Genomic DNA, 25,411 nt, shown 5'->3' with positions numbered 1-25,411 from the left:
CAGATGGATTCACAGCCGAATTCTGCCAGAGGTACAAGGAGGAGCTGGTACCATTCCTTCTGAAACTATTCCAATCAATAGAAAAAGAGGGAATCCTCCCTAACTCATTTTATGAGGCCAGCATCATCCTGATACCAAAGCCTGGCAGAGACACAACCAAAAAAGAGAATTTTAGACCAATATCCCTGATGAACATCGATGCAAAAATCCCCAATAAAATACTGGCAAACAGAATCCAGCAACACATCAAAAAGCTTATCCACTATGATTAAGTGGGCTTCATCCCTGGGATGCAAGGCTGGTTCAACATACACAAATCAATAAACGTAATCCAGCATATAAAAAGAACCAAAGACAAAAACCATATGATAATCTCAATAGATGCAGAAAAGGCCTTTGACAAAATTCAACAATGCTTCATGCTAAAAACTCTCAATAAATTAGGTATTGATGGGATGTATCTCAAAATAATAAGAGCTATCTATGACAAACCCACAGCCAATATCATACTGAATGGGCAAAAACTGGAAGCATTCCCTTTGAAAACTGGCACAAGACAGGGATGCCCTCTCTCACCACTCCTATTCAACATAGTGTTGGAAGTTCTGGCCAGGACAACCAGGCAGGAGAAGGAAATCAAGGGTATTCAATTAGGAAAAGAGGAAGTCAAATTGTCCCTGTTTGCAGACGACATGATTGTATATCTAGAAAACCCCATTGTCTCAGTCCAAAATCTCCTTAAGCTGATAAGCAACTTCAGCAAAGTCTCAGGATACAAAATCAATGTGCAAAAACCACAAGCATTCTTATACACCAATAACAGACAAACAGAGAGGCAAATCATGAGTGAACTCCCATTCACAACTCCTTCAAAGAGAATAAAATACCTAGGAATCCAACTTACAAGGGATGTGAAGGACCTCTTCAAGGAGAACTACAAACCACTACTCAATGAAATAAAAGAGGATACAAACAAATGGAAGAATATTCCATGCTCATGGGTAGGAAGAATCAATATCGTGAAAATGGCCATACTGCCCAAGGTAATTTCTAGATTCAATGCCTTCCCCATCAAGCTACCAATGACTTTCTTCACAGAATTGGAAAAAACTACTTTAAAGTTCGCATGGGACCAAAAAAGAGCCCGCATTGCCAAGTCAATCCTAAGCCAAAAGAACAAAGCTGGAGGCATCACGCTACCTGACTTCAAACTATACTACAAGGCTACAGTAAACAAAACAGCATGGTACTGGTACCAAAACAGAGATATAGACCAATGGAACAGAACAGAGCCCTCAGAAATAATACCACACATCTACAACCATCTGATCTTTGACAAACCTGACAAAAACAAGCAATGGGGAAAGGATTCCCTATTTAATAAATGGTGCTGGGAAAACTGGCTAGCCATACGTAGAAAGCTGAAACTGGATCCCTTCCTTACACCTTATACAAAAATTAACTCAAGAGGGATTAAAGACTTAAATCTTAGACCTAAAACCATAAAAATCCTACAAGAAAACCTAGGCAATACTATTCAGGACATAGGCATGGGCAAGGACTTCATGTCTAAAACACCAAAAGCAATGGCAACAATAGCCAAAATTGACAAATGGGATCCAATTAAACTAAAGAGCTTCTGCACAGCAAAAGAAACTACCATCAGAGTGAACAGGCAACCTACAGAATGGGAGAACGTTTTTGCAATCTACTCATCTGACAAAGGGCTAATATCCAGAATCTACAAAGAACTCAAACAAAGTTAGAAGAAAAAAACAAACAACCCCATCAACAAGGGTTGGGTGAAGGATATGAATGGACACTTCTCAAAAGAAGACATTTATGCAGCCAAAAAACACATGAAAAAATGCTCATCATCACTGGCCATCAGAGAAATGCAAATCAAAACCACAATGAGATACCATCTCACACCAGTTAGAATGGCAATCATTAAGTCAGGAAACAGGTGCTGGAGAGGATGTGGAGAAATAGGAACACTTTTACACTGTTGGTGGGACTGTAAACTAGTTCAACCATTGTGGAAGTCAGTGTGGCGATTCCTCAGGGATCTAGAACTAGAAATACCATTTGACCCAGCCATCCCATTACTGGGTATATGCCCAAAGATTATAAATCATGCTGCTATAAAGACACATGCACACATATGTTTATTGTGGCACTATTCACAATAGCAAAGACTTGGAACCAACCCAAATGTCCAACAATGATAGACTGGATTAAGAAAATGTGGCACATATACACCATGGAATACTATACAGCCATAAAAAAATGATGAGTTCATGTCCTTTGTAGGGACATGGATGAAGCTGGAAACCATCATTCTCAGCAAACTATCGCAAGGACAAAAAACCAAACACCGCATGTTCTCACTCATAGGTGGGAATTGAACAATGAGAACACGTGGACACAGGAAAGGGAACATCACACACCGGGTCCTGTTGTGGGGTGGGGGGAGGGGGAGGGATAGCATTAGGAGACATACCTAATGTTAAATGACGAGTTAATGGGTGCAGCACACCAACATGGCACATGTATACATATGTAACAAACCTGCACATTGTGCACATGTACCCTAAAACTTAAAGTATAATAAAAAATAAACAAATAAATAAAAATGTTGCAGGGGAGAATTCTAGCATCAGCCTTATAGGAAGGCTCCTTGAGCACATCCACTGTTTGTGCCCCTCCTCTGTGCTCCCCTAACACCCAATAAAAACACCGAACTTACTTCATTTTATTCTTTTGGCATCTGCATCCTAACCCCCAGCAGAACTGTAAGCACAAAATCTGTCTTGTTGGTCTTTGCCTTCTCATCAGCTAGCACTAGGCCAGGCACACATCAATCAATAATTTGTTGACCTGAAGTGACATTTATTTAGTGGACTTCAACACCGAGTTTCCTCATAACCAAAGGCATGGTGCTTTATTGGATCATTTTCTTTTGCTGGATCATTACAGCTACCAGAATAGTCTGTCTGATCTGTATTCAACCATGTGACCCTTTAAAGTTCCCTTTGTGGCAGAATATGGAAGACATCTCAGTTATCCTACCCTTCTTCCCCAGTCTCTCAGCTTTATTAACTAAACCACTGATAAGCTCAGGACTCAGATTCAACTTACATCTTCTTTATGAAAGCCGGTTACGTAGCATATTAGGGACAATTATTTATTTACACCTACCAACTCTATAACCAGCTGAACTCTTAAGTAGATACATGCACTATGGCACAATGAACAATGTACCATTTTATGTGTATGCAATTATGAATATTTCCCTTATCTATCAAATAGTTTCAATGCTTTCTAGGACTTAATGCAGCCAGACTGCCTGGGCTGGAATACCAACTCCATTATTTACTAGCCATATAACTTTGTCTAAGGCAGCAGTATCCAACCTTCCTGGCACCAGCGGCCAGTTTCATGGAATATAACTTTTTCCATAGACTGTGGGGGCAGGGTGGGAAGGGGGGGTTCAGGATGAAACTGTTGCACCTCAGATCATCAAGCATTCTCATAAGGAATGCTCAACCTAGATCCTTTGCACGTGCAGTTCACTTTAGGGTTCGCGCTCCTATGAGAATCTAATGTCACGGCTGATCTGACAGTAGGAAAGCTCGGGTGGTTAATGCTTGCTCGCTAGGCTGCCACTCACCTCCTGCTGTGCGGCCCAGTCCCTAACAGGCCACATTCTGGTACCCCTGGGTCTAAGGTATTTAAACTTCTTTGTACCTCATTCTCACCTTCTTCTGATTTGTTTAAAAAAAAAAAATGGTAGCAGAGGGTGGGGGAATGACAGCATTATCAACTCTTGTCATGAGGCTTAATGAGTTATTACATGTAAACTACTTAAAACAGCACCCAGCTGTTTTAGCTATCATTTTATATGTTCAGTTCTGAATCACTAATGACAGACGACAATTCTGATATACAGACTAGCCCAAATGAACAATGTGCTAGTGTTACACTGACATGAATCTCTTAGAGTACAATGCAAATCTTGTTAACACTTTCTTTGATGAGTTTTCAATATGAATTCAATTAGTAAATTCTTTTTCAAATGTTGGTTTTACCTCCATGCCATGAGCCCCTTATTTAAGGCAGGTTTCTCTCTTACTGTCTCTCTCATTCTCTACCTCAGCATATCCTGCTTGTTTCCTTCCTGGCATTTATTACAAGTTTCATTGTTTTGTTTTCCCCAGTGGATCTATGAAGGAGAGATCTCTTAACACATGCCTAGCACACAGTAGGCACTCCAAATGTACCCTGTATAAACAATGTAAACATTTGTAAATGTGTTTAACTCATACCAGATGAAAATTAAAGCAATAATGGTTACAGGTTCCTATTTTAAAGTAAAAATCCAATTAGGGATTTGGTTTCATTGTAAATACATATGATTTATTAAAAATATAAACTGTTGGTATTCTCTATAAATTATTCCCCAAACACATTAAAAGATGTGATAATAGATATAAATTTGCAACCCATTTATAGCCACCCTCCCCCTTTGAGTACAAGAGAAAACATACAACATACTGTAGGTTTATTTTTATTCAAAAAGTTACTGTCTCAAGACATAAATACAAATCAGAAAACAGTACAATTAGGACAATAGAATGTGGAGGACAACAGGTTAGAGTAATATATAAAACATTTTTAGCTGGTTGAAAACAAAGCTGTAAGAACTGCTTTCACAAAGAAGTACTCCTTTCAAGAGTGAGAAAAAAAATCAACTTAGGTTTAAAATCATATATACAGTCCTCTCAGCAGTTCTAGTTAATGCAGTGGTGTGTAAAACAACATAGGCAATACTTTTGCACATAACAATATTTGTTGATGGAAAATCTGTTAGACAAGTCTGGATTCATTTGTTATTAACCATGACTTAATAAAATAATTGTATCATGATCTTTTTAGCTAACCTATGGTTTTTGGCTACCACAGCCCAATGCTTGATTTCTGACTAAAAACTGAAAGCCTTTTGGTATTCACCCATCTGAAGATATTCTTGTATTGCAAGCATATTAAGGCATGGAATGATTAAAATAATATACCTCAAGAACTGAGAGACGACTGACAAAAGATAGATACACATGTAATATAAGTTAATATTTTGTTTTAAACGATGTCTAGCTGCCTAAGCCTCGCAAAATGAGTTGATGTCAAAATGGCAAGTAGCCACTTTCTGTTTTAAACTAATTTATTTGTGAAAGAACATAAAATGAAGTTTAAAGCTTAGCTTTCAAAGAATATTATGGGTTATGAATTCTATTATCCCATCTAATTTACATACAGAGGAAATGTACTGTAACCTGTTAGAAGTATCTTTAACCTGAAGACTGCTTGCAAAGACAGATAGATAAAACAATATAAAATACAAATTTAAAAATCATTTTAAAGCATGAACACTCATGCTTTTCTATTTTTAAACATTGTTAAACTTTCAATATATTTCTGAAACCTCATAATTTTAAGTTGGAATTTAAAAGTAAGAAAAAACTAAACAAACTGCGCAATTATAAAATCAGCACCAATTTATATATATATATAATTTTATTTAAAATTTAGATCCCTATTCCCACACTCTAATAAGCTGTATAATTTTTGTTTAGAATTTTTCTGCAAACATACTACAATAAGCTTCTTTTATTTGGAGACAAAATACAGTGGCACTACTGGAAGGAATATCACAACATTACATTTTTATCTTAAAGGACAAGCAAACTTTCAGGGTTGATAATGGGATAAGCATGTTTGAGACTGGTTACCTTCTGGCAGTTCACTGCATCTGGATATTTCTGAAAAGTATAGAGAAGCTCTTGGATTTTAAAAATATCTTAAAATACTTTTAGATGAAAAAATTGTAAAAGTTCTGCTTATAAGTTTACTTTTCTCCACAATTACAATATTTAAAACAAAGTTTTGTTGATTGGTGTTTTAAGCATTTAAATTTAGAATGCTAAAAACAATTCTATCCTACACTTTCTTCAGGGTAGGGGAATAAATACATCCTTAACATTGTTTTCTGGATGTAAACAGAAATCCAGCAGAGGTCATCATTATTTAGTACAACCAGTAAATAAACGTAAGAGAATTCATATCTGTACCAAATGCCTCTTCAGATTGTTATTTTTTTTAAAAAAAAAAAGCATGAAATAATCGATTCAAAAGCCAACTAACAGCGCATAAATAAAATATTTACTTTCTAAGAAAAACTGTAGCTTATCATCAAATTGTTTACTTGTCCTTTACTTTTATTCAGGCAAACAAAACTGCCCCTCAATGCACTTGATCTTGGTAAGCATAAGCATGTCATATTCTCCTTAGAGAAAAATCTGTACAGAATTTCACTGTATCTACCACACTTTAAAATTTCCTCTTCCACTTAGAAAATGACTTCACCACAGATTTGTGTACTGGTATTAAAACATTGACACTCCAAGAACCTAATGAGAGAGAGAGGGGGGAGAAAATCTCGTTAAAAGTCATTCATTTCTTTAAATATATCCGTAAACATTACATTAATACTTTATTATGTTAAATAACATGCTAATAAAACCACTTTGAAAACTTCCCCTCTCTTCAGATGTATAATTCTAAAATTAAATTGACCATGATATATAATGAAATAACAACATCAGGACTAATCAAGATGCTACTTACCTCACAAATATAATTAAAGTAGGAACCTTGGATTAATTATGCTTATATATACCCCTAATGTCTAGATAATGCCCTAAACACAGGCACTCAACATAGATATTTGTTGAATGAATAAATGAATGTGCTTCTTCACATATATTTCTGGCACAAGTTCCTTGGAAGGGGGTTAAGAAAGTCTTGCAAACTTGGCTATTTGTGCTGGGAAGTGGATATGGTTTTTCAAAAAGACATTTGAGTATGCAGACCAAAAAAAAATCTAAGAACAATTCAAGTATGTAGAAAGCAAGAAGCTTTCTTTAGAAAATCTGGCCAAAGTGAATGGAACAGAACTACAAATTTTAAGAAATCAAAAGGGTAAGGTAAAATCTGGGCAAAATGATTTATATTGATGCTTTCTATATACTCCAACTGAGAAAGGAATGTTAGGTAAAATCTAATAATTACTTGTCTAAAAGTAAAAGCAGATGATGAATGGAGCAACTCTCCCTTGTTCACTAAGGAAGAATGGCATGTGACTGTAAGTATATATACTAAAAGTTAGGTTGTTCAATTAAAATTCTAGCACTTATGCCCATTAAGTAATATTTTAGAATACTATAATAAGCTAGTAAGAACTGATATCAAAGCCAGATGTAATGAGCTGAAATATTACAAAGAGCTCTTACTTGTAAGTTAAATCTCTTATAAGTTCTATGAACAAAAGTCATAGAACTCATGTATTGTCTTGAGCTGAAGAAACTGTATTTTCAGATCCAGAAACAAGTATCTGATTGCAGCCTCTTTATAATGAATTATCAAGTAGTGTTTGGAATCCCAAGTAATAAAAACAAAGAGGACTCATGCACCCAATTTCTTACCCGTCCATTCACAGTAACTACCACACTACTAATCCCTTGTCCTCTCCCCTTCCCGCATGCTTCAGGGTTCTCCTTTTTTGGTGAAGTCAGAGTTTGGGTGGTTAGAACGTTTCCACCAAAAAGACCTAGATAATGTTTAAAGGCCAATTCTTACCATAACACTCTATGAATCTCGGTAGGAAAGGTCTGATGATGAATGAAAGTACAAAATCTTAATTAGCAATTTAGTATTGAGTGTGGGATGAAGACGAACTCAAGTTCTTTCCAAACAGAGTGCCTGACTAGAAAGCACCCAAACACTTGAGATTCTTTTTGTTTTGTACAGACTAGGTTATAACTAGATTCTCTTACTAGAACATTAAATCACCTCCATTACATGGAGCCCTTCTTTACCAATTTTATACTATAAATAATTCTAATAAGAGAATCTCAACACAAGAGAATGAGAGTAGTGACACTTTCTTTTCTGTGCCAACACAAACTCTGCCTGTTTCTGATGTTAATATTAATAAATACTTAAACATATTTAATATCAAACTTCAGTGTATTTTGGCAATTCTGGCAGAAAACAACTGTTATCAAAATGGTATAAACCAATTTTGTGTCCAAATATAAAACCAGCTACACCATAAATCTAGAATTTTATGTATATGCAACACAAAATGATATGTTCAGAGTTTTTATATTACCACTCCTGGATAATGTGAAAATCATGTTTAAAAAGACATTTTTACGATTTATTTAGAAAATCATGTTTAAAAATTAAGTGTTTAAAAAGACATTTTTACGATTTATTTAGAAAATCAAGTTTAAAAATTAAGTGTTTAACTAGATATTTTTACGATTTACTTAGTAACAAACTGAAGTATCTACACTAGGGTGCTTTGAGTTACTTCCCTTAGAATTGGAGAATCTCAGAACTGGACATTAAAGAATTTAAATCCCAATTTTGCTACTGTTCTGATGACTCCGTTATTATGGGCTTCAGTAAGAACAGATGTGGGGTATTGTATAAAGGCAAACAGAATTTGACATTCAAAATTTTCCATTATTCCATTTCTTAAGTTATGGTTAAGACAGTATGGAGTATAGTTTAGTGTATATTTAAAAAATAAACTGTTAACTTTAAAAAAAAAAAAATTACATGGTCAAAGACTTTTAAAGATACCTAAGCCTTTAAAGATTATTGAGCATTCAGTTATGTGACTGCTGCCATCTTGTGGTAATGCTATAAAACTACAGTTATAAGTACATGTGCCCATTTTCCTAATTTTTGTAGCAGAAGCAGCTAAACTATTATCAAATTAAGAATAAATAAAAGCCCCTCAGTTGTAACATTCAATATACATGAGAATGCTATAAAATCACTATAAATAAAAAATGACTATTAGGCCCCTACTTTTCTCTAAATGTTAAATGTCAAAAATAGATACACAGTTAATATTGCTGTTTCATTATTTTAGTAATCTGAAGAACACCTTTTTGCAAATCTAGTATGTAACTAAGAAAACAAATGTTAAAAGTTCTCCTGACATTAGACAAATACATTAAAAAATGGTGATCCTAACTGCCCATATTAATTTTGATCATAGTTAACCATTTCAATTTCTTAATTACTTTTGTTGGTGTTTCATCCAAATGGGGATTTTAGTTTTAGGAAGCACAACAGTAGAGACAGCATGAGATTATTAAATCAAAAGGAACTGGCATCAAATTACTACTCAGACACTTGCTAACTGTATAACTGAGCAAAGTCACTAAATGATCTCTTCAGTCTCAGCTTGCTATGGTATGAAAGTGGAAATTCCCATTACCTTTCTCACAAGGTTGCTGAGAGGATCAAAATAAATCATACCTAGCATAGTGTCTGTCACCCAAACTCTCAGCTACTACCTTCCATACTTTTCATTTCAAAGTGATAGTCAAGGTGCACTAGAATATGAATTCCTTAAGGACAGGGAGTGTCTTATTCGCTTTAGCACCAACTTCTGATGTAATAAATTGTTGAATAAATGCATTTCATCATACCTGCTTGAAAATATTCCTTTACCCCTCATCACAATCACTACCTTCATGTTTTATTTAACAAACTAAGATGATACATACTGTTAGATTAATTATCAAGAAAACCATAAACTTCAGTGTGCAGTTAAACTATAGACTTATGAGTGGGATAGGTCACTTAGGTACTATAAAGTCTTGCTACTCAAAGTATGGTTTGCAGACCTGAAGCACTGACAGCATTTGTTAGCTGTGCAGAATCTCAGGCCACACTTAAGACCAACTGAAGCAGATTCTACTTTTTTTTTTTTTTTTTTTTTTTTTTTTTTTTTTTTTGAGACAGGGTCTCGGCTCTGTCACCCAGGCTGGAGTGCAGTATTGTGAACACAGCTCACTGCAGCCTCAACCTCCTGGGCTCAAGCGATCCTTCCACCTCGCCCTCCTGAGTAGCTGGGACCGCAGGTATGCATCACCATGCCCAGCTAATTTTTTTAGTTTTTGTAAAGATGGGGTCTCACTGTGTTGCCCAAGCTGATCTCAAGCTCTTGGGCTCAAACAATCCTCCCACCTTGGCCTCCCAAAGTATTGGGATTACAGGCATGAGCCACTGAGCCCGGCCCCTTGGCCTTATTAGTAAACATGTTAGTGTGAATTAGTTTGTCAAAATAGTTCTAAAAGCTATCTGAAAGCAGATGAAGTAGGAGAGGGCAAGGTGGGAATGGTAGAAATTGTACATAGAAGCCAGGCCTTTCAGGATGGTATAACCATCACCTGAGGCAGTAGGTGTGAGGAACGAGGAAGATAAAATGGGTAGATACTAAAAAGGGAGATGGCAGGGCATTTAAATGATTCATTCATTTGACAAAACTAAATATCTATTGTGCTGGGCAGAACTAAAAATGAATAACATCATCACTGCCTCAGGGAGTTCAGTCTAGTGAAGGACCAGGGCATGTAATATCCTATCTCACTACACAAGTCTGGTAATTATTACAATAAAGTGTGTACAAAGAGTTAAAGAAGGGGAGAAAAAAAATCTGTGGAAGTCAGCAAAAATTCCACAGGTAATGTCAGAATTAGTATCAAAGAAAGACTTTACTAGGAGGAAAAATAAAGGGGAATTTCTGGCAGAAAAAAGCTTATACAAAGTTATGGAGTCAGGAAAGAGCATAGTGTATCTGAGTGGAACTACAAGATTTGATATGGCTAGAGCATAGAATACATGTAAGGAAAAGGCCAAGGTTAAGGTGGCAAGGGAACCAGATCATAAAAGGCTTTGTTTGCTAGGCTGAGGAGCTAGAATTTTCTTCCTAATGGCAAAGGGGGTGGGGGGAGGGATCAATAAAAGACTTAGAACGATAAGTGAGAATATCAGATCTGCATTTTTAGAAAGATGACCCCACAAGAGGTATAAAGGAGCAGTGGGACTGCAATATCAGCTTAAAGGCTTTGCAACAGCCCATGTGAAAACTGAGGAGGACCCGAATCACGGCAGTGTCAAGGAGAATATGGCACAGGGGACTGATACAAGAGGTACTTAAGAAAAAGAACTGACAAAGCCCAATAATAACCAATTAAGGATGGTGGGAGTGGTAACTGACTCTCATCCTAGATAGCCAGATACCCTTCTCTTCATTATCAAAGCCTTTGTTCAAGTTCTCATTATTTTCACCATGCCTTTATATTACGCCCCTCATTCATCCTGTCCCATCCATAAATGTCAAGGAAATCCTTCTGAAACACAATTCTGATCATGCCATTACCTTATTTAAAATCTTTCAATGGGCAACCCATTGAAGAACAGTACAAACCTAGAAGAACAGTCCAAATTCCTTAATATTCAAGTCCCAGTCAGCCAGGATTCAAAAGTACTTTTCTAATCTGTCACCACTATTGCAACACTCTCTTCCCCTCCCACTGAAATCCTGCCTGCCTGCCTCTTTTTCTCACGTCCAACTGTTTTCATCTATTCTCAGTATGCTGCCCCAGGTTTTCAACCTCAAACTGAGAGACTGCCTATACTTCTGATTTTGCAATCCTAGGGTACATTTAAATTAAACCTACTGATTCATCCATAATTGAAGCTGGATCAAAGAAATCAGGCTTCAGTTCTGTTCTCTCTCGTCTGTTCTTTGATGGTGGCTAAAGGAAAAAAGGAAATAAGTTGACATTAGCTATATCTACAAACCAGATAGTAACTGAAAATATCCAAGTTCTTCACATGGCCTATGTGATTTCAAGTGTACCTGACACAATATTTTAAAAACTCATGGAAAATTACTGGCCGGATGCGGTGGCTCACGCCTGTAATCCCAGCACTTTGGGAGGCCGAGGTGGGTGGATCACGAGGTCAGGAGATCAAGACCATCCTGGCTAACATGGTGAAACCCGGCCTCTACTAAAAATACAAAAAATTATCCGGGCGTGGTTGCGGGCGCCTGCAGTCCCAGCTACTCCAGAGGCTGAGGCAGGAGAATGGCGTGAACCCAGGAGGTGGAGCTTGCAGTGAGCTGAGATCGTGCCACTGCACTCCAGTCTGGGCAACAGAGCAAGACTCCATCTCAAAAAAACAAAAACTCATGGAAAATTATCCTAAGAGATAAAAACCGGAAAACTCACTTTTCATTTTACTTTAAAAATCATATTCCGTTCGAGGCACCAAATTATACCATTCTAAAAATTTAATTATTTAAGAAGAATACACAATACACTAAAAAGAATCATAAGACTTGACTTATAAGTATCAACTTTACTGTTTGATAGTTTTGCCTCTTTGGAGAGAGTAAGCTTCAATATCCTCGATCCTTTCAACCTACTTCACAAAGTTTAATGAGCTATGTAGCAAGATGAAATATGTAAAACCATTTTGTATATGATCAACTCTAATCACATATTTATTAATAAAGAATACACTCCTACCTGTATTTAACTTCCTTCCAAGTTTAAGTAACTTTACTTCATTATCTGATATGCAATTTGTCTCAACAAGTAGTATTAATATATTGTTTTGATAATGGTATACTTTTATATTAACTCATTTTTTAAAATGCATAATTAAATAACAATTGATTTTCATAGTCAAATTAGTATTAATCAAAATATACCCTTTAAACCTACACATTCCTAAATTAATCTCAGAAGCAAACAGACAATTGCTATCATCTTAATCTAGGATCTACCACCTTCACCAACCTTACTCTCTTCTAAATCCCTTCCCATATATCTAAACCCCTGGCAACTATTTTAATATTTTTGCAAAACTTACTTCTCTTGGTAAGTATTTCTCTACTCTAATAAATATCCAACATAATTTTCAAAAGATCTAAATTGAAAATCTTACAGAAATCATTAAGTTTCTTACCAAATCTATATCCATGGTGTCAAAATCCATTCCCTCATTAAGATCCTCAATCCTCCCTTCTGAGGACATCATAACATCTTCAACAATTGGCTCTTCATCATCTTCCATTAGGCTTGTGCCACGCCGACTAGAGAAATATAAAACAAAGTCAAGATCTGAACTAATGTCATGACTATTAATATCTAGGCAGCAGTATGTGGCTCTCTATATTCAAGTATAATGGAAAATGATGGAATTAAAGGTCAGGGAGAATGATTAGGCATTGATTATGTCATCAATGATATCAAAACCCAATGTTTACTTGTCTAAAAATGCTAAGGAGTTATGTTTATTCTACATTACTTCAGTACATTTAGCTTTATAGTTCTGATATCCCATATACAAGGTTCAATGAGAATTTCCCACATGGGAACATACAAGATACCTCAAATCCTTTTTGAAAGTAGGCAGGGTACAAATTAATAAACAAACATAAAACAGAGACCAAAAAAATGACATTTTCAGAAAACATATATTTTCATCAATATATAATGCTAATTTTACCACACATCATCACTCCCTCATTCATTCAGTACCTAATGTGTACCAGGCATGCGCGCACTCACTCACACAATGCCTACTATGTGACAGGCTTCCACTGTGTCGTATGGAGTTTAAAAACAAAAAAAAAGATGAATAAGACTAAGACATGATTCCTGCCCTCAAGGAGCTTACAGTCTACCATGGCAAACAGAGATAAACAATTAATTATGACAAAATGTGATAAATATTACAAGAAAACTATGCATCAAAGTGTTGTAAGGACATACTAAAATAAGGGATTAATTCTGCCTCGGGAAAAAATGAGGAACACTCATGCTGAAACTCAGATTCGTGTGCCCCATGAAACTCAAAACTAAGACATATATAGAAATTTAAAATGAAAAACTAAGACCAAAAGTTATATATGTTATTACATAATTATGGGGAATAAATTAAGTTCACAAATTAGCCCAGATCAGCACAAAGTAGCCAACATAATAGTGAAACTGAGTAGGACTTGTTTTTCCCTAGTTTGGCCAACATTACCTTCTTTTCTCATGCAAAGACACTCCCACAGTCAAGAAAGTTGCCAAAACCCCAGCAATTATTTACCGAATGCTTACAATTTACACAATACTATGCTGGTTCTTAAAAGATATAAAGATAACAAGATACGATGTCTGATCCATGTTACCTGGACAAATATGTTTATAATGGTCCTTACTTCCTAACAATTCTGGGTAGAAAGACAATTTTACTATATTTTGTAGAGGCAACCGTGAAGGGAATATATGTGCTGTATGAACTATGTGACAGAAAATCAGAAAGCTGTTCTGCATTTTGTTTGAAGTACAAGGAAGATATATGTGATACAAGCTATGAAAAATAAGAAAGAAAATTTGGAAGTATTTTTAGTTATAGGGCAGATACCATTATAGAAAAATCATTGTAAGATGAAAATGCTTTAGAGTCCCACGCAATAGATGACTTATGGTACAACCACCAAAGAATCCTCTGGTAACAGTTATTTAACTGAGATAATTTCTTGTAGTTGCCGGGAGGCGGGGGAGTTAACTATAATTGGGAATTAAAATGGTACTCAGTAGTGACATGCTATATAGGATCTTAAGAACTAGTGTAATGTTTTATGGGGAGACATATAGACCAAATGATTGCATGGCAGAATTCTGGAATATATGGACCGGTGACTAGTTGGAAGCCAAGAAATTAGCTGTAGGATCCAGCATAAAATAAGAACTTATATTAAAAGGAATGTGGTCACAGAAACAGACAAAAGGGGATAGAACTATGTGATAATATAGATGATGACCATATTAACCAGGATCAGAATCTATACGTGTAATAGAGTATACCTTGTGTCTCTAGAGGTTAAGACCACTATGGAGATAACTAAAGTGAATTTATGCAGGCCACCACTCATAGTAAATGATCATTTTGTAAGAAAAACAGGTAAAATTCTTAACATCTAAAAACCAACAAGACAGAACAAAATATAAATTAAAAAAAGAGGGTAACAACTACTATCTCCCAATAGTAAAACATACACATTATAAATACAATGCTTTCAAACTCAAAAACTTAATCATAATCATCACACTTTTCCCTGTATACCAATCAAGACATCTAAAAGAATTATCTAAAGACTCCTTGTCTGCCATGTCTTTTAGAGCCAAAGCTAATAAAGATTTTAGAAAGATTTATAAAGTTATCATATATAATCCAGTAAAAACAAAGTATTTAAAAGATAAACTTCATTTTTTTTAGCATTGAACATTTATTCATTCAATGAACATTTACTTAGCACCTTTTACATGCCAAGCACTGACAGGCAATGAATGTGGTCCCTGCCCTTGAGGAGCTCACAGTCTAGACAAACGGGACAAACTCATAAACAAATATTTACAATACAATGTGGCAAGTGCTATAAGAAATATGGATATACATAGTGTTATGGGAGCATAGATGACCAAAGCTTCAGTTAAGGTGACACCTGACCTTGTTCTTTTATGATGATTTTACCAGCTGCCAGGAATAGGAAATGATACTAAAATGTGGCAGGGGCCATATTTTGAAACATCTTGCATGCCATGAGCTAAGGAAGTTGGGAGTTTATCCAGCAGGCAATGGGGAGCCACAGAAAGGTTTTAAGTAAGAGTTACATGGTAAGATTTTTATTCTAGAATAGTAATTCTTGATGGTGGTGTGAATGATGGAGCGGGGGGTGAAGGGAGAGGTTTGGTGAGAAAATAAATGGGAGATTTGAGGGAAGAAAACCAGTTAGAAAGCTAATACAATAGTTCAGGTGAGAGATGAGGGCCTGAACTAAGTTGGGAAAATCAATTAGGATGTAACAGAACTGTATTTTTAATGCTGTGTACCAAAATAAACAAGGATTGATATTTAAACTTTTCCAACAGATCAACCTAAGATTGGTCCTTTGGCTAACTAGGTAGTATTTTAATTAAAATATTTTGTTTTTCTGTTGGAAAGACCAATTTTTAGTTCCTTGATTATTTCAGCTTAAGTTACTCTAGAGAGTTTGCTGAAATTTTTAGATAAGGCACACATTAAAATGTTAAAATGAATTAGTGAACTTCCTAGACTCAGACAATAAGGCACTCTCACTTACATGGCATGCTGAAGATTAGTTCGCAGTTTAACATAGCTCATTGCTGCTCTCTCCTGCTGTTGCCTTGCTTCCTCTTGTTGTCTTTGAGCTAACATCCATGTTACCTGCGTGCTTCAAGGAGAATTTTATTCTTCTTTTAACTTAACTTTTTCTATGTAATTAATAAAGTTATAGTACAGAAAATGATCAAATGTACTTACTTATAATCAAGAGGTGTTTGATGATGTTCAGTCTGCATTGGATAAACACTCATGAAGCTATCCTCAGGCCGTAATCTTTTGGGCTCTCTCATAATAGTGGAGGTGAGTTGTGGTGTCTGCATCATAACAGGGGTGTGCAGTGTTTGTTCTCTGCTTAACCACATACTGTCACTACTACTACTTTCTTCAGCTGGAAAAGAAAATTAACGACGAGGTTTAGTCACTAATTTTGACTATTCAGATGTCTAATACAACCTGTTCAGGTCAATAAACATCTGTTGATTTCCACATGCAAGTCACAGGAACAGGGGGACACAAACCTATGTAAGGGGCAGTCCCTGACCTGGCCTTAGAGTCTAGTTGTAAACACAAAACAACCAGGCAATTAAAATACAGTGTGGTAAATGCAAGGAGAGAGGGAAGTATAAGGGGAATGGGGGCAGTGAAAGGGGTCAGAGCCAGCTATCCAGAAGCAACTTCTAACTAGAGTAGGTATCAGGGGGGCTAGAAAGGCTTTTTATTCTAGGCAGGGAGAAAAACATAAAGCAAGAACACTAAGGCAGGAAACAAGGACTAAACCTTTTTTTTTCTTTTTTTGAGACAGTCTCACTCTGTCACCCAGGCTGGAGTGCAGTGGCGCAATCTCGGCTCACAGCAACCTCCACCTCCTGGGTTCAATCAATTCTCCTGCCTCAGCATCCCAAGTAGCTTAGATTACAGGAATGCATTACCATGTCTGGCTAATTTTTGTATTTTTAGTAGAGACAGGGTTTCAGCATGTTGGCTAGGCTGGTCTTGAATTCCTGGCCTCAAGTGATCTGCCTGCTTTGGCCTCCTATAGTGCTGGGATTACAAGTGTGAGACATCGCACCCAGTCGACTGAACCCTATTAATCTGCTGATATTTGACCTACAAAAAGGGCAATTTCATATGGTTCAAAAATAACAGTTTGCTACTCCTGGGGCATAAAGATTGAAAGGGTAGCAAAAGACAAGGCTGGATAAAGAAGCAGGAATCAAATTGTGGAAAATCTTGTGAGCTCTGCTAAGGTAACAGAACTGCTGCTGAAGGTTTTAAGGTAGGGAAGCAATTTGGTGAGTTACATGTTTTAGTCAATGTGGTGGCAGTGTGGGGAGTGAACTTAAAAACAGAATACCAGTGAGCAAACAGACCAGTTAAAAGGCTAATTGTGTGGCCTAGGTGAGTGAGACATGGCAACAGGGATGGAAGCAATAGGAGATTGGTTCCCAATCTATGGGATGCAGACCACTGAGCAGGTAGTAAGAGCAACTGCAAGGGGGCCACAAATCTATACAAATATTAAGCACTGGACTAAAAAGAAAAAAGGTTTCACACCTGCAAAAGCTACTTTTTTCAAATGTCTGTAAATGTTGCCATAATTAGTAAGTCAAATTTGTGTACAATTGTTACTGAATTAATAGTAATTTTTAAAATCACTGATTTGGGAGAAAAAAATTGATAGCACTTTGTGATTGTGAATTTAGAAGAAAATTATTTCATTAGAAGATTATATATATGAGGCCAGGCATAGTGGCTCACGCCTGTAATCCCAGCACTTTGGGAGGCTGAGACAGGTGGATCACAAGTCAGGAGTTCGAGCCTGGCAAAGATGGTGAAACCCCATCTCTACTAAAAATACAAAAATTAGCCAGGTGCGGTGGCGGGCACCTGTAATCCCAGCTACTCGGGAGGCTGAGGCAAGAGAGTCGCTTGAACCCGGGAGGCGGAGGTTGCAGTGAGCTCAGATCACACCACTGCACTCCAGCCTCGGCAACAGAGCAAGACTCCATCTCAAAAGAAAAAAGAAAAAAAAAAGGCCAGGCGCAGTGGCTCACACCTGTAATCCCAGCACTTTGGGAGGCCGAGGTGGGCAGATCACCTGCGGTCGGGAGTTCGAGACCAGCCTGACCAACATGGAGAAACCCCGTCTCTACTAAAAATATAAAGTTAGCTGGGCGTGGTGGCGCATGCCTGTAATCCCAGCTACTCAGGAGGCTGAGGCAGGAGAATTGCTTGAACAAGGGAGGGTGAGGTTGCGGTGAGCCAACATCACCCCATTGCACTCCAGCCTGGGCAAAAAGAGCAAAACTCCATCCAAAAAAAAAAAAAAAGATTTATACATATTTGCAAATGTGTGTAAGGTTTTAAGGAATAAGAGTGGAAAGAAAATGCATGAATAGCTAATACTCTAATAATAGATTAAACATAAACTCCACATTTTGCAATATAATTACATCAGCCTTTAAGTTCTACTGCATTCAGGCTCCAATACTGTCTTCTAAATTGCATTGACTTGGCCAATCTATCAGTATTCATACTTCCTTTTTAACTTATTAATGCCTCAATTTCTATGATTCTCCCCAAAAACCTGAATGAGAGCATTGATTCTTCCTGTAAAAATTGAAGTATCTGGTTTAATAATCTATTTGTAAAATGTGATATAAATACCAATTCATATGTGTTTCCATGAGGTCCAAAAAAAAAAAAAAAGAGATTTCTGTAATATAAATACCCATTCATGTGTTTCCATGAGGTCTAAAAAAGAGAGAGAGATTTGATGGCCCAGCACACACCTATAACTATTAATTACTAGTTCAAATGATAAAAACTTTCAAAAATTTAGTGATATGAGAAAACATCATCTTTTAATTTGATAACATTTTGTTTTTAAAAAACAGAAAAGTTTCTTTTAACTTATAAACCATCAGCCCTAACTACTTTAACTGGTCCAGGGTAATAAAAGAGATTTCCCCATCAACTGTGATGTTGGGACTATATAACTAACCAGTGTAAAATTGTCCAAGTTAGAAATATAAGGTTATGCCTTTATACTACTGGACAGAAGATACTAAAATTCATAGGACAATCAAGTTTTAAACACTAAGCACTTGATCATAAATGAAAGCTGATGAGTTATGTGGCAATTTAAAAATATGGCCCCAAAATTCTTTGACATTCCTCACATTAAGAGGTGGAGAATTATGTCCTCTCCCCTAGAATCTGTGATTGCTTGGCCAATAGAATATAGCAGAAATTACGCTATGCTAGTTTTTGGGCCCAGGCCTTAAGAAATTGGCAGCTTCCACTTCTGGTCTTTCGGGACACTTGCTCTTGGAGCCTAGTGATATGCTGACATGGAGAAGTCACACGTTGGTGTTCTGGCAGACAGTACAGCTGAGGTCCCAAATGACAGCCAGCATCAGATATGTAAGTGAAAATGCCTCCGTATGATTTCAGCCACCAGCCTTTGAGCCTTCCTAGCTGAGGTACCAGACACCATGATCCTGGCTATGTCCTAAGTTTTGAGGTAGTCTGCTATTCAACAATAATAACTGGGACAAATTTTGACAACTATGCTAATTTAATAATTCCTAAGAAAAAGAAAAAAGTCCCCAGGCCCATTTTGAACCAACTCTGGAGTGCTAGGAGTCTAAGAGCTTCAAGCGTCATAATGCATTCCTACCTCTAATATGATAGCACTCTATTTCTATGAAGTTCTTCATGATTAATGGCCTCTTCATAGGAATTCAGAAGTTGCAACCTCTCTGAATCTGTTGTTCCACTTTAACTAGATGATCTGATCTCTTGGGTAATAACTAGCTCTATAATACCGAGTCCATTTCCCTATGCATACAGTGTAGCACAGATTTTAAAAAGCAGGCACTCTAGAGTGAAACTGCATGGCTCTCCTACTTAATAACTGTGTGACATGAGTATGTTACTTAACCTGTCTGTGCTAAGTACTGTCATCTGAAAAATGAAGATGTACCCAAAAAGTTGTGAGAACTGAGTTTATGTATCTAAAATGCTTACAACAGCACGTTTACACGTAACGAACACATTTTGTAAGCTATTATTGAACACATCTCAAATAAAAAATAAGGTGAACCTTAATGACAATTCAGTTGGTAAACATTAGGGATAAATATAAAGAGAATAAATTATATCCTTACTGAGTGAAAGCTGCATGCCCTCAACCACTTTCCGTTTTCCTGTAGATGGTTTTGATTTTTTACTCCGTACTGTTGACCCCCGGCTGCTGATTCCACTAATGACTGACATGGTGTCATCATCACCACCAGCTAGCAAAGAATTTCGGTAAGACATCAGTGGAAGCCACACATCCTCTCTTCGGAGTGACATCTGAAAGGTCATGAACTTTTCCAAGTAAACATACCTTGAAAAGAAATCAAAACTGTTAGCTTTGATACAGAAATCTGCAGGTTATATTAACTCATAGTTGTGCGAGCAATGGGCATATTACTTCACTACTCAAACTCAGCCTTACAGGACATTAATGAACAATGTTGTCTCTGCCAAGATTTTCACATCAAATGAAATAATTCAGAGCATTCAGTTTAACATTTGCTGAGTACCTATTATGTGCCAGGCACTATGGATAGATACAAAGATGGATATGATATGATACCTACCCGCAAAAAAGTTTCAGCCTGATGGAAATCATAAATCTACCCTTGGATCCAAGTATCTCAAGGCTTATATGTAATTTTGCAATCAAAATTCAACTAATGTTCATGTGACGACTATGTGCTAGATATTTTTTTCCTCAGGTTCCTTAACTATTCTTACAATTCCATGAGGGAAATGTTTTCCCAATTTTACAGGTGACGAAAGAAAGGATAGTAAAAATTAAGAAGTAATCCCACAGTAATAAAAATGAGTAGGCAGCATAACTATGATTCAAGTCCAAGGCTCTGACACCAAGAGTTCTATAAGGCTAAATTATGCTTCAAATAAAGACAATTATTTGTCAATTAACTGTGAAGTGCAATTCAAATATTTGCTGTCATTGTAATGACTGATTTCTATCAATTCAGATTCACCAGTGTGAACAGCATTAAAGAGAATAGGAGAAATCAGTTACAAAGCATACTGCTTTGTTAGCTGTTCAGTATGCCTTTCTCTTTTTTTTTGAGACAGAGTCTCACTCTGTCATCGAGGCTGTAGTGCAGTGGTGCCATCTCGGCTCACTGCAACTCCGTCTCCCAGGTTCAAGCGATTCTCCTGCCTCAGCCTCCTGAGTAGCTGGGATTACAGGTGCACACCACCACGCCTGGCTAATTTTTGCATTTTTTGTAGAGACAGGGTTTCACCATGTTGGCCAGATTGCTCTCGAACTCTCTGCCCGCCTTGACTTCCCAAAATGCTGGGATTACAGGTGTGAGCCGCGGCGCCCGACTCCCAGTATGTCTTTCTGTATTACAATACACTTCAGTCATATATAGTAGTATAGTACTCCTCCAAGCGTGGCCTGTGAACTGGCTACCACTCCAAAAACTGTTAAGTCTGCAACAAGATACAAAACTTGAGCCAAAATATACTCACTGGCAGAGAGATTTACAATTATGTACCCACCACATACCTAAATAGGACATTACAGATAAGTAGCCCACACTAAAGCTATCCCCATTTTGCTTCCTCCTCGTGCCCAGAGGTTACCACTACTTATTACCCCCATGCACATTTTGTACATTCAATACATAGTTGTCCGTAAACATCATAGTACAGTTTTGTACTTTGCTCTTTGTACTCAATGAAATCCAGCTATTTTTACTGTTGCATGGTATTCCATTATATATCAATCTATTGATCCATTTTCAGTTGATGGATGTTTAGGTTATTTTGAGCCTTTCCACTATTTCAAACAATCCAACAGCCATCATTCTTTTGTCGGTCTCCTTGTGCATGTATTCAAGAGTTTCTGTGGGGTATCTACTTATGAATGAAATTACTGGATCATGAGGTATAGAGAATCTTAAACTTTACTAGGCATTGCCAAAGAGCTCCACAAAATGGTCTTGTACTGTCACCAACAATGTATAAAAGGCTCTGCTGCCTCACATCCTTGGCAATACTTGACACTATCAGTCTTCTTAATTTTTCCTAATGTGCTAGGTGAGAAATGGTATTTCATTGTTTTAATTTTTATTTCTCTGATTAATACTGCTTATGCAATTTTAACTGGGATAAATTTATATACAATAGAACACACTAAACTAAGAGCACAGTTGTATCAGTTTTATAACTGAACATAGACCTGTGTGACCCAAATGCCTAACAAGATACAGAAACTGGCAGGGCACAGTGGTTCACGTCTGTAATCCCAGCACTTTGCGAGGCCAAGGTGGGCAGATCACCTGAGGTCAGGAGTTTGAGACTAGCCTGGCCAACATGGTGAAACCCTGTCTCTACTAAAAATACAAAATTAGCCAGGCATGGTGGTGCACGCCTGTAATCCCACCTACGCAGGAGGCTGAGGCAGGAGAATCACTTGAACCTGGGAGGCAGAATTTGCAGTGGGCCGAGATGGTGCCTGAAGGACAGAGCTAAACTTCATTTCAAAAAAAAAAAAAAAAGATACAGAACTCTAGTACCCTAGTGTTCCCATTCAAACTCTCCAACACTAGAAGTAACCGTTACTGTAATTTTTATCACCATACATTAGTTTTGCCTGCTTTAGAATTTCATATAAAATCTATAGTCTTTAAATGCAAAATACTAGTGAGTTTTCAGACAAGATTATTTACAATATGAGGTATCCATACGCTTCTGCCCTTTTACACCCTCAAAGCCATGGCGAAAGGTAGAAGATTTTTGAGAATTTAAATCCATTTTGGGGGCTCTTTTATAAGTCACCATTATAGGAGACTAAACCAGCAAAGTGCCCTGTTTGAGAATTAAAGGATGTTCCTGATGGATTGCCTTTATTATTCTTTTTCAAATGCTCCCTCCTTAGTTGGGTTAAGGCACAAATGCAGATAAGAACACAAAAAGCAGCCAGGCAGTGATTCATGCCTACAGTCCCAGCTACTCAGATTAAGGCAGGAAAATCACTTGAGCTCAGGAGTTCAAAGCCAGTCTGGGCAACATAGTGAGTCCAGTCTCTTAAATAATACATAAAGTATTCAAATTATGCATCAAAAGCCAAAATTATACTGGAGGAAAACTCACAATATTAAAATACAGTATTATGCATAAAACACAGTTATAATCCTTAAATTATAAAGTTGCTGAAGTATAAACTTTTTTGTGTATTAATGCAATCCTACAATTCTGTGTGAGTAGAAAGGAGAGAAACCAAGTATAACAATTGCCCTTAAGAATCCCAAAATGAAATTAAATAGGACATTTCCAGCAAATACATACACTGTTCTTTTGTCTTGTCGAAGTAGTTTAGAAGAAAATTCACTCAGAATATCAAGAAATGCCAAATTTAAAGGTGGATGGCTCTCCCCTTGCGGATTAGGCTCTTTAAAAGCAAATTCTATGCCATCTCTGCAAAGAAAAAAAAAATAATTGAAATAAATGTTTGAGGGACTATAATAAAAAAGTCAATAACTTAGGAAATTTCACTCGCTACTTCCTTTGCCAAGCTTTTGAGGAATAGAAAATAAGGAGGTTGTAAAGTGTGAGAATGTGCAGATATACTGACATTTTATGTCACTGTTACTTTCTTTAAAACAATACACACACACACACACACACACACACACACACACACCCCACTTAGCTTTCAGTCTGAATATGGTCTGGTATATCTACATTCTTTAGTCGGTACTTTTTTCCATAGAAAATAATGTAAATTCTCTCACATAATGATCAATACATTATCTGTATTTTTCAAGACATAAAGGAGACCTACTCTAACATATAGAACGTTAAAAAAAAATTCACAAATATTTGTAATAATTCAAGAGTAAAGTTGAAAATTAAACCCCATCTAAGGCCCATTTTAACTATATTTATGTGACGATAAATACCTCTATTCATCAAAATAACAACCCAACATTATAACTCTATCAAATATGTAACTGAGTAAAAAACAATCCAGATGGAATCAAGAAGGAAAAAAGGATATTACATAAAAAGATATTATTTCTGAAAATAATATATAGGTAGTCCTTAAATATTATGTAAAATTACCATCTAATGGATGCATAAAAATAAACTTCAGTTTTAGAAGAAAGTGAAAGGAGAAAGTTAATTAAAGTTGAGGGAGGAAGCCGGGTGTGGTGGTTCACGCCTATAATCCTAGTGCTTTTGGTGGCCTAAGTGGGAGGATCTCTTGAGGCCAGGGGTTCAAGACCAGCCTGGGCAACATGGTGAGACCCTGTCTCTACAAAAAACAAAATAATAATTAAGTTGAGGAAGTATAAGCAAAACTTAAACAAGAGCAGCATATTTTCCTCAGAGAGACAGTTAGCACTTTTATAACTAAATGAGCAAGAGGATGAAGGAGAGTCCAAGACTCTAAAAGCAAGGTTCTTTAACCCACAGGTAACAGATAAAGGGTTTTAATACACAAATGTTGGTTATGTTAAAGGTCTAAAATGTACCCATACTTTAAAAGTGCAATTGATCACTAAACTACATGCCCAGTATAAAATAAAACGACTTCCAATTTTGATAAGGGGAACAAAATATGCAGATGGAAAGAAGGGTGTGGATCAAAACACAGGAAAAGGTCATTACAAAATAAGAGTGCAGAACCAAAGAAAAAACTTGAGACAAAGGAATCAAACCTCAAAGATTTCTCTATCTGACAATGAGATCATGACAAAAGTTGATAAAAAAGATGTGTAATGCTTGAATTTATGCTGCTGTGATTCACATAATTTATAGACTTTGTATGGTTTAAATTTAAACAAAGGCTTATAAACGGAGTTTTAATCCTAACTCATTTTGTTTTTGTTGTTGTTGAGACAGAGTCTCGCTCTGTCCCCCAGGCTGGAGTGCAGTGGCGCAATCTCGGCTCACTGCAACCTCTGCCTCCAAGGTTCGAGCCATTCTCATATCTGAGTTGCTGGGACTAGAGGTGCACACCACCACTCCCAGCTAATTTTTCTATTTTTAGTAGAGACGGGTTTCACCATGTTGGCCAGGCTGCTCTCAAACTACTGGCCTCAAGTGATCCTCCTGCCTCAGCCTCCCAAAGTGCTGGGATTACAGGCATGAGCACCAAGCCTGGCCCAACTCATTTGTTGATTGAGATAGCACTGTAACTGGTTCTTTAAAATTAAGAAAGGAGTTAGGGTAGAGATTTATAAGCTAATAATAAAGCATAAATTTAATTTAGTTATTCCAAATGAAAGGG

General features: G+C 36.8%; 1 protein-coding gene across 17 annotated transcripts in view; it reads right to left on the bottom strand.

The window, feature by feature from the left end:
- Window positions 1-4,554: 4,554 nt before the first annotated feature.
- The window catches only part of STAG2 (STAG2 cohesin complex component), a 141,845-nt gene continuing 120,988 nt past the window's right edge, over window positions 4,555-25,411 (bottom strand). For 10 of the 17 annotated variants that reach the window (XM_024240585.3, XM_024240584.3, XM_024240587.3 and 7 more), the window contains 7 exons: window positions 23,464-23,592; window positions 20,250-20,473; window positions 16,276-16,465; window positions 16,076-16,186; window positions 12,904-13,030; window positions 11,607-11,684; window positions 4,555-6,467 (listed from right to left, as the gene is read on the bottom strand). In XM_024240585.3, the coding sequence (XP_024096353.1) occupies window positions 6,444-6,467; window positions 11,607-11,684; window positions 12,904-13,030; window positions 16,076-16,186; window positions 16,276-16,465; window positions 20,250-20,473; window positions 23,464-23,592 (883 nt within the window). In that variant the 3' untranslated portion in view covers window positions 4,555-6,443. The remainder of the gene's footprint in view (window positions 6,468-11,606; window positions 11,685-12,903; window positions 13,031-16,075; window positions 16,187-16,275; window positions 16,466-20,249; window positions 20,474-23,463; window positions 23,593-25,411) is intronic. The other 7 variants (XM_054545033.2, XM_054545036.2, XM_054545034.2 and 4 more) reach the window with 1 other exon arrangement.

Source organism: Pongo abelii, chromosome X (genome assembly GCF_028885655.2).
Source record: "Pongo abelii isolate AG06213 chromosome X, NHGRI_mPonAbe1-v2.0_pri, whole genome shotgun sequence".
NCBI classification, from domain to species: Eukaryota; Metazoa; Chordata; class Mammalia; order Primates; family Hominidae; genus Pongo; species Pongo abelii.
Note: the sequence above shows the minus strand (reverse complement) of the source record. Positions and strands in the feature narration are given on the sequence as shown.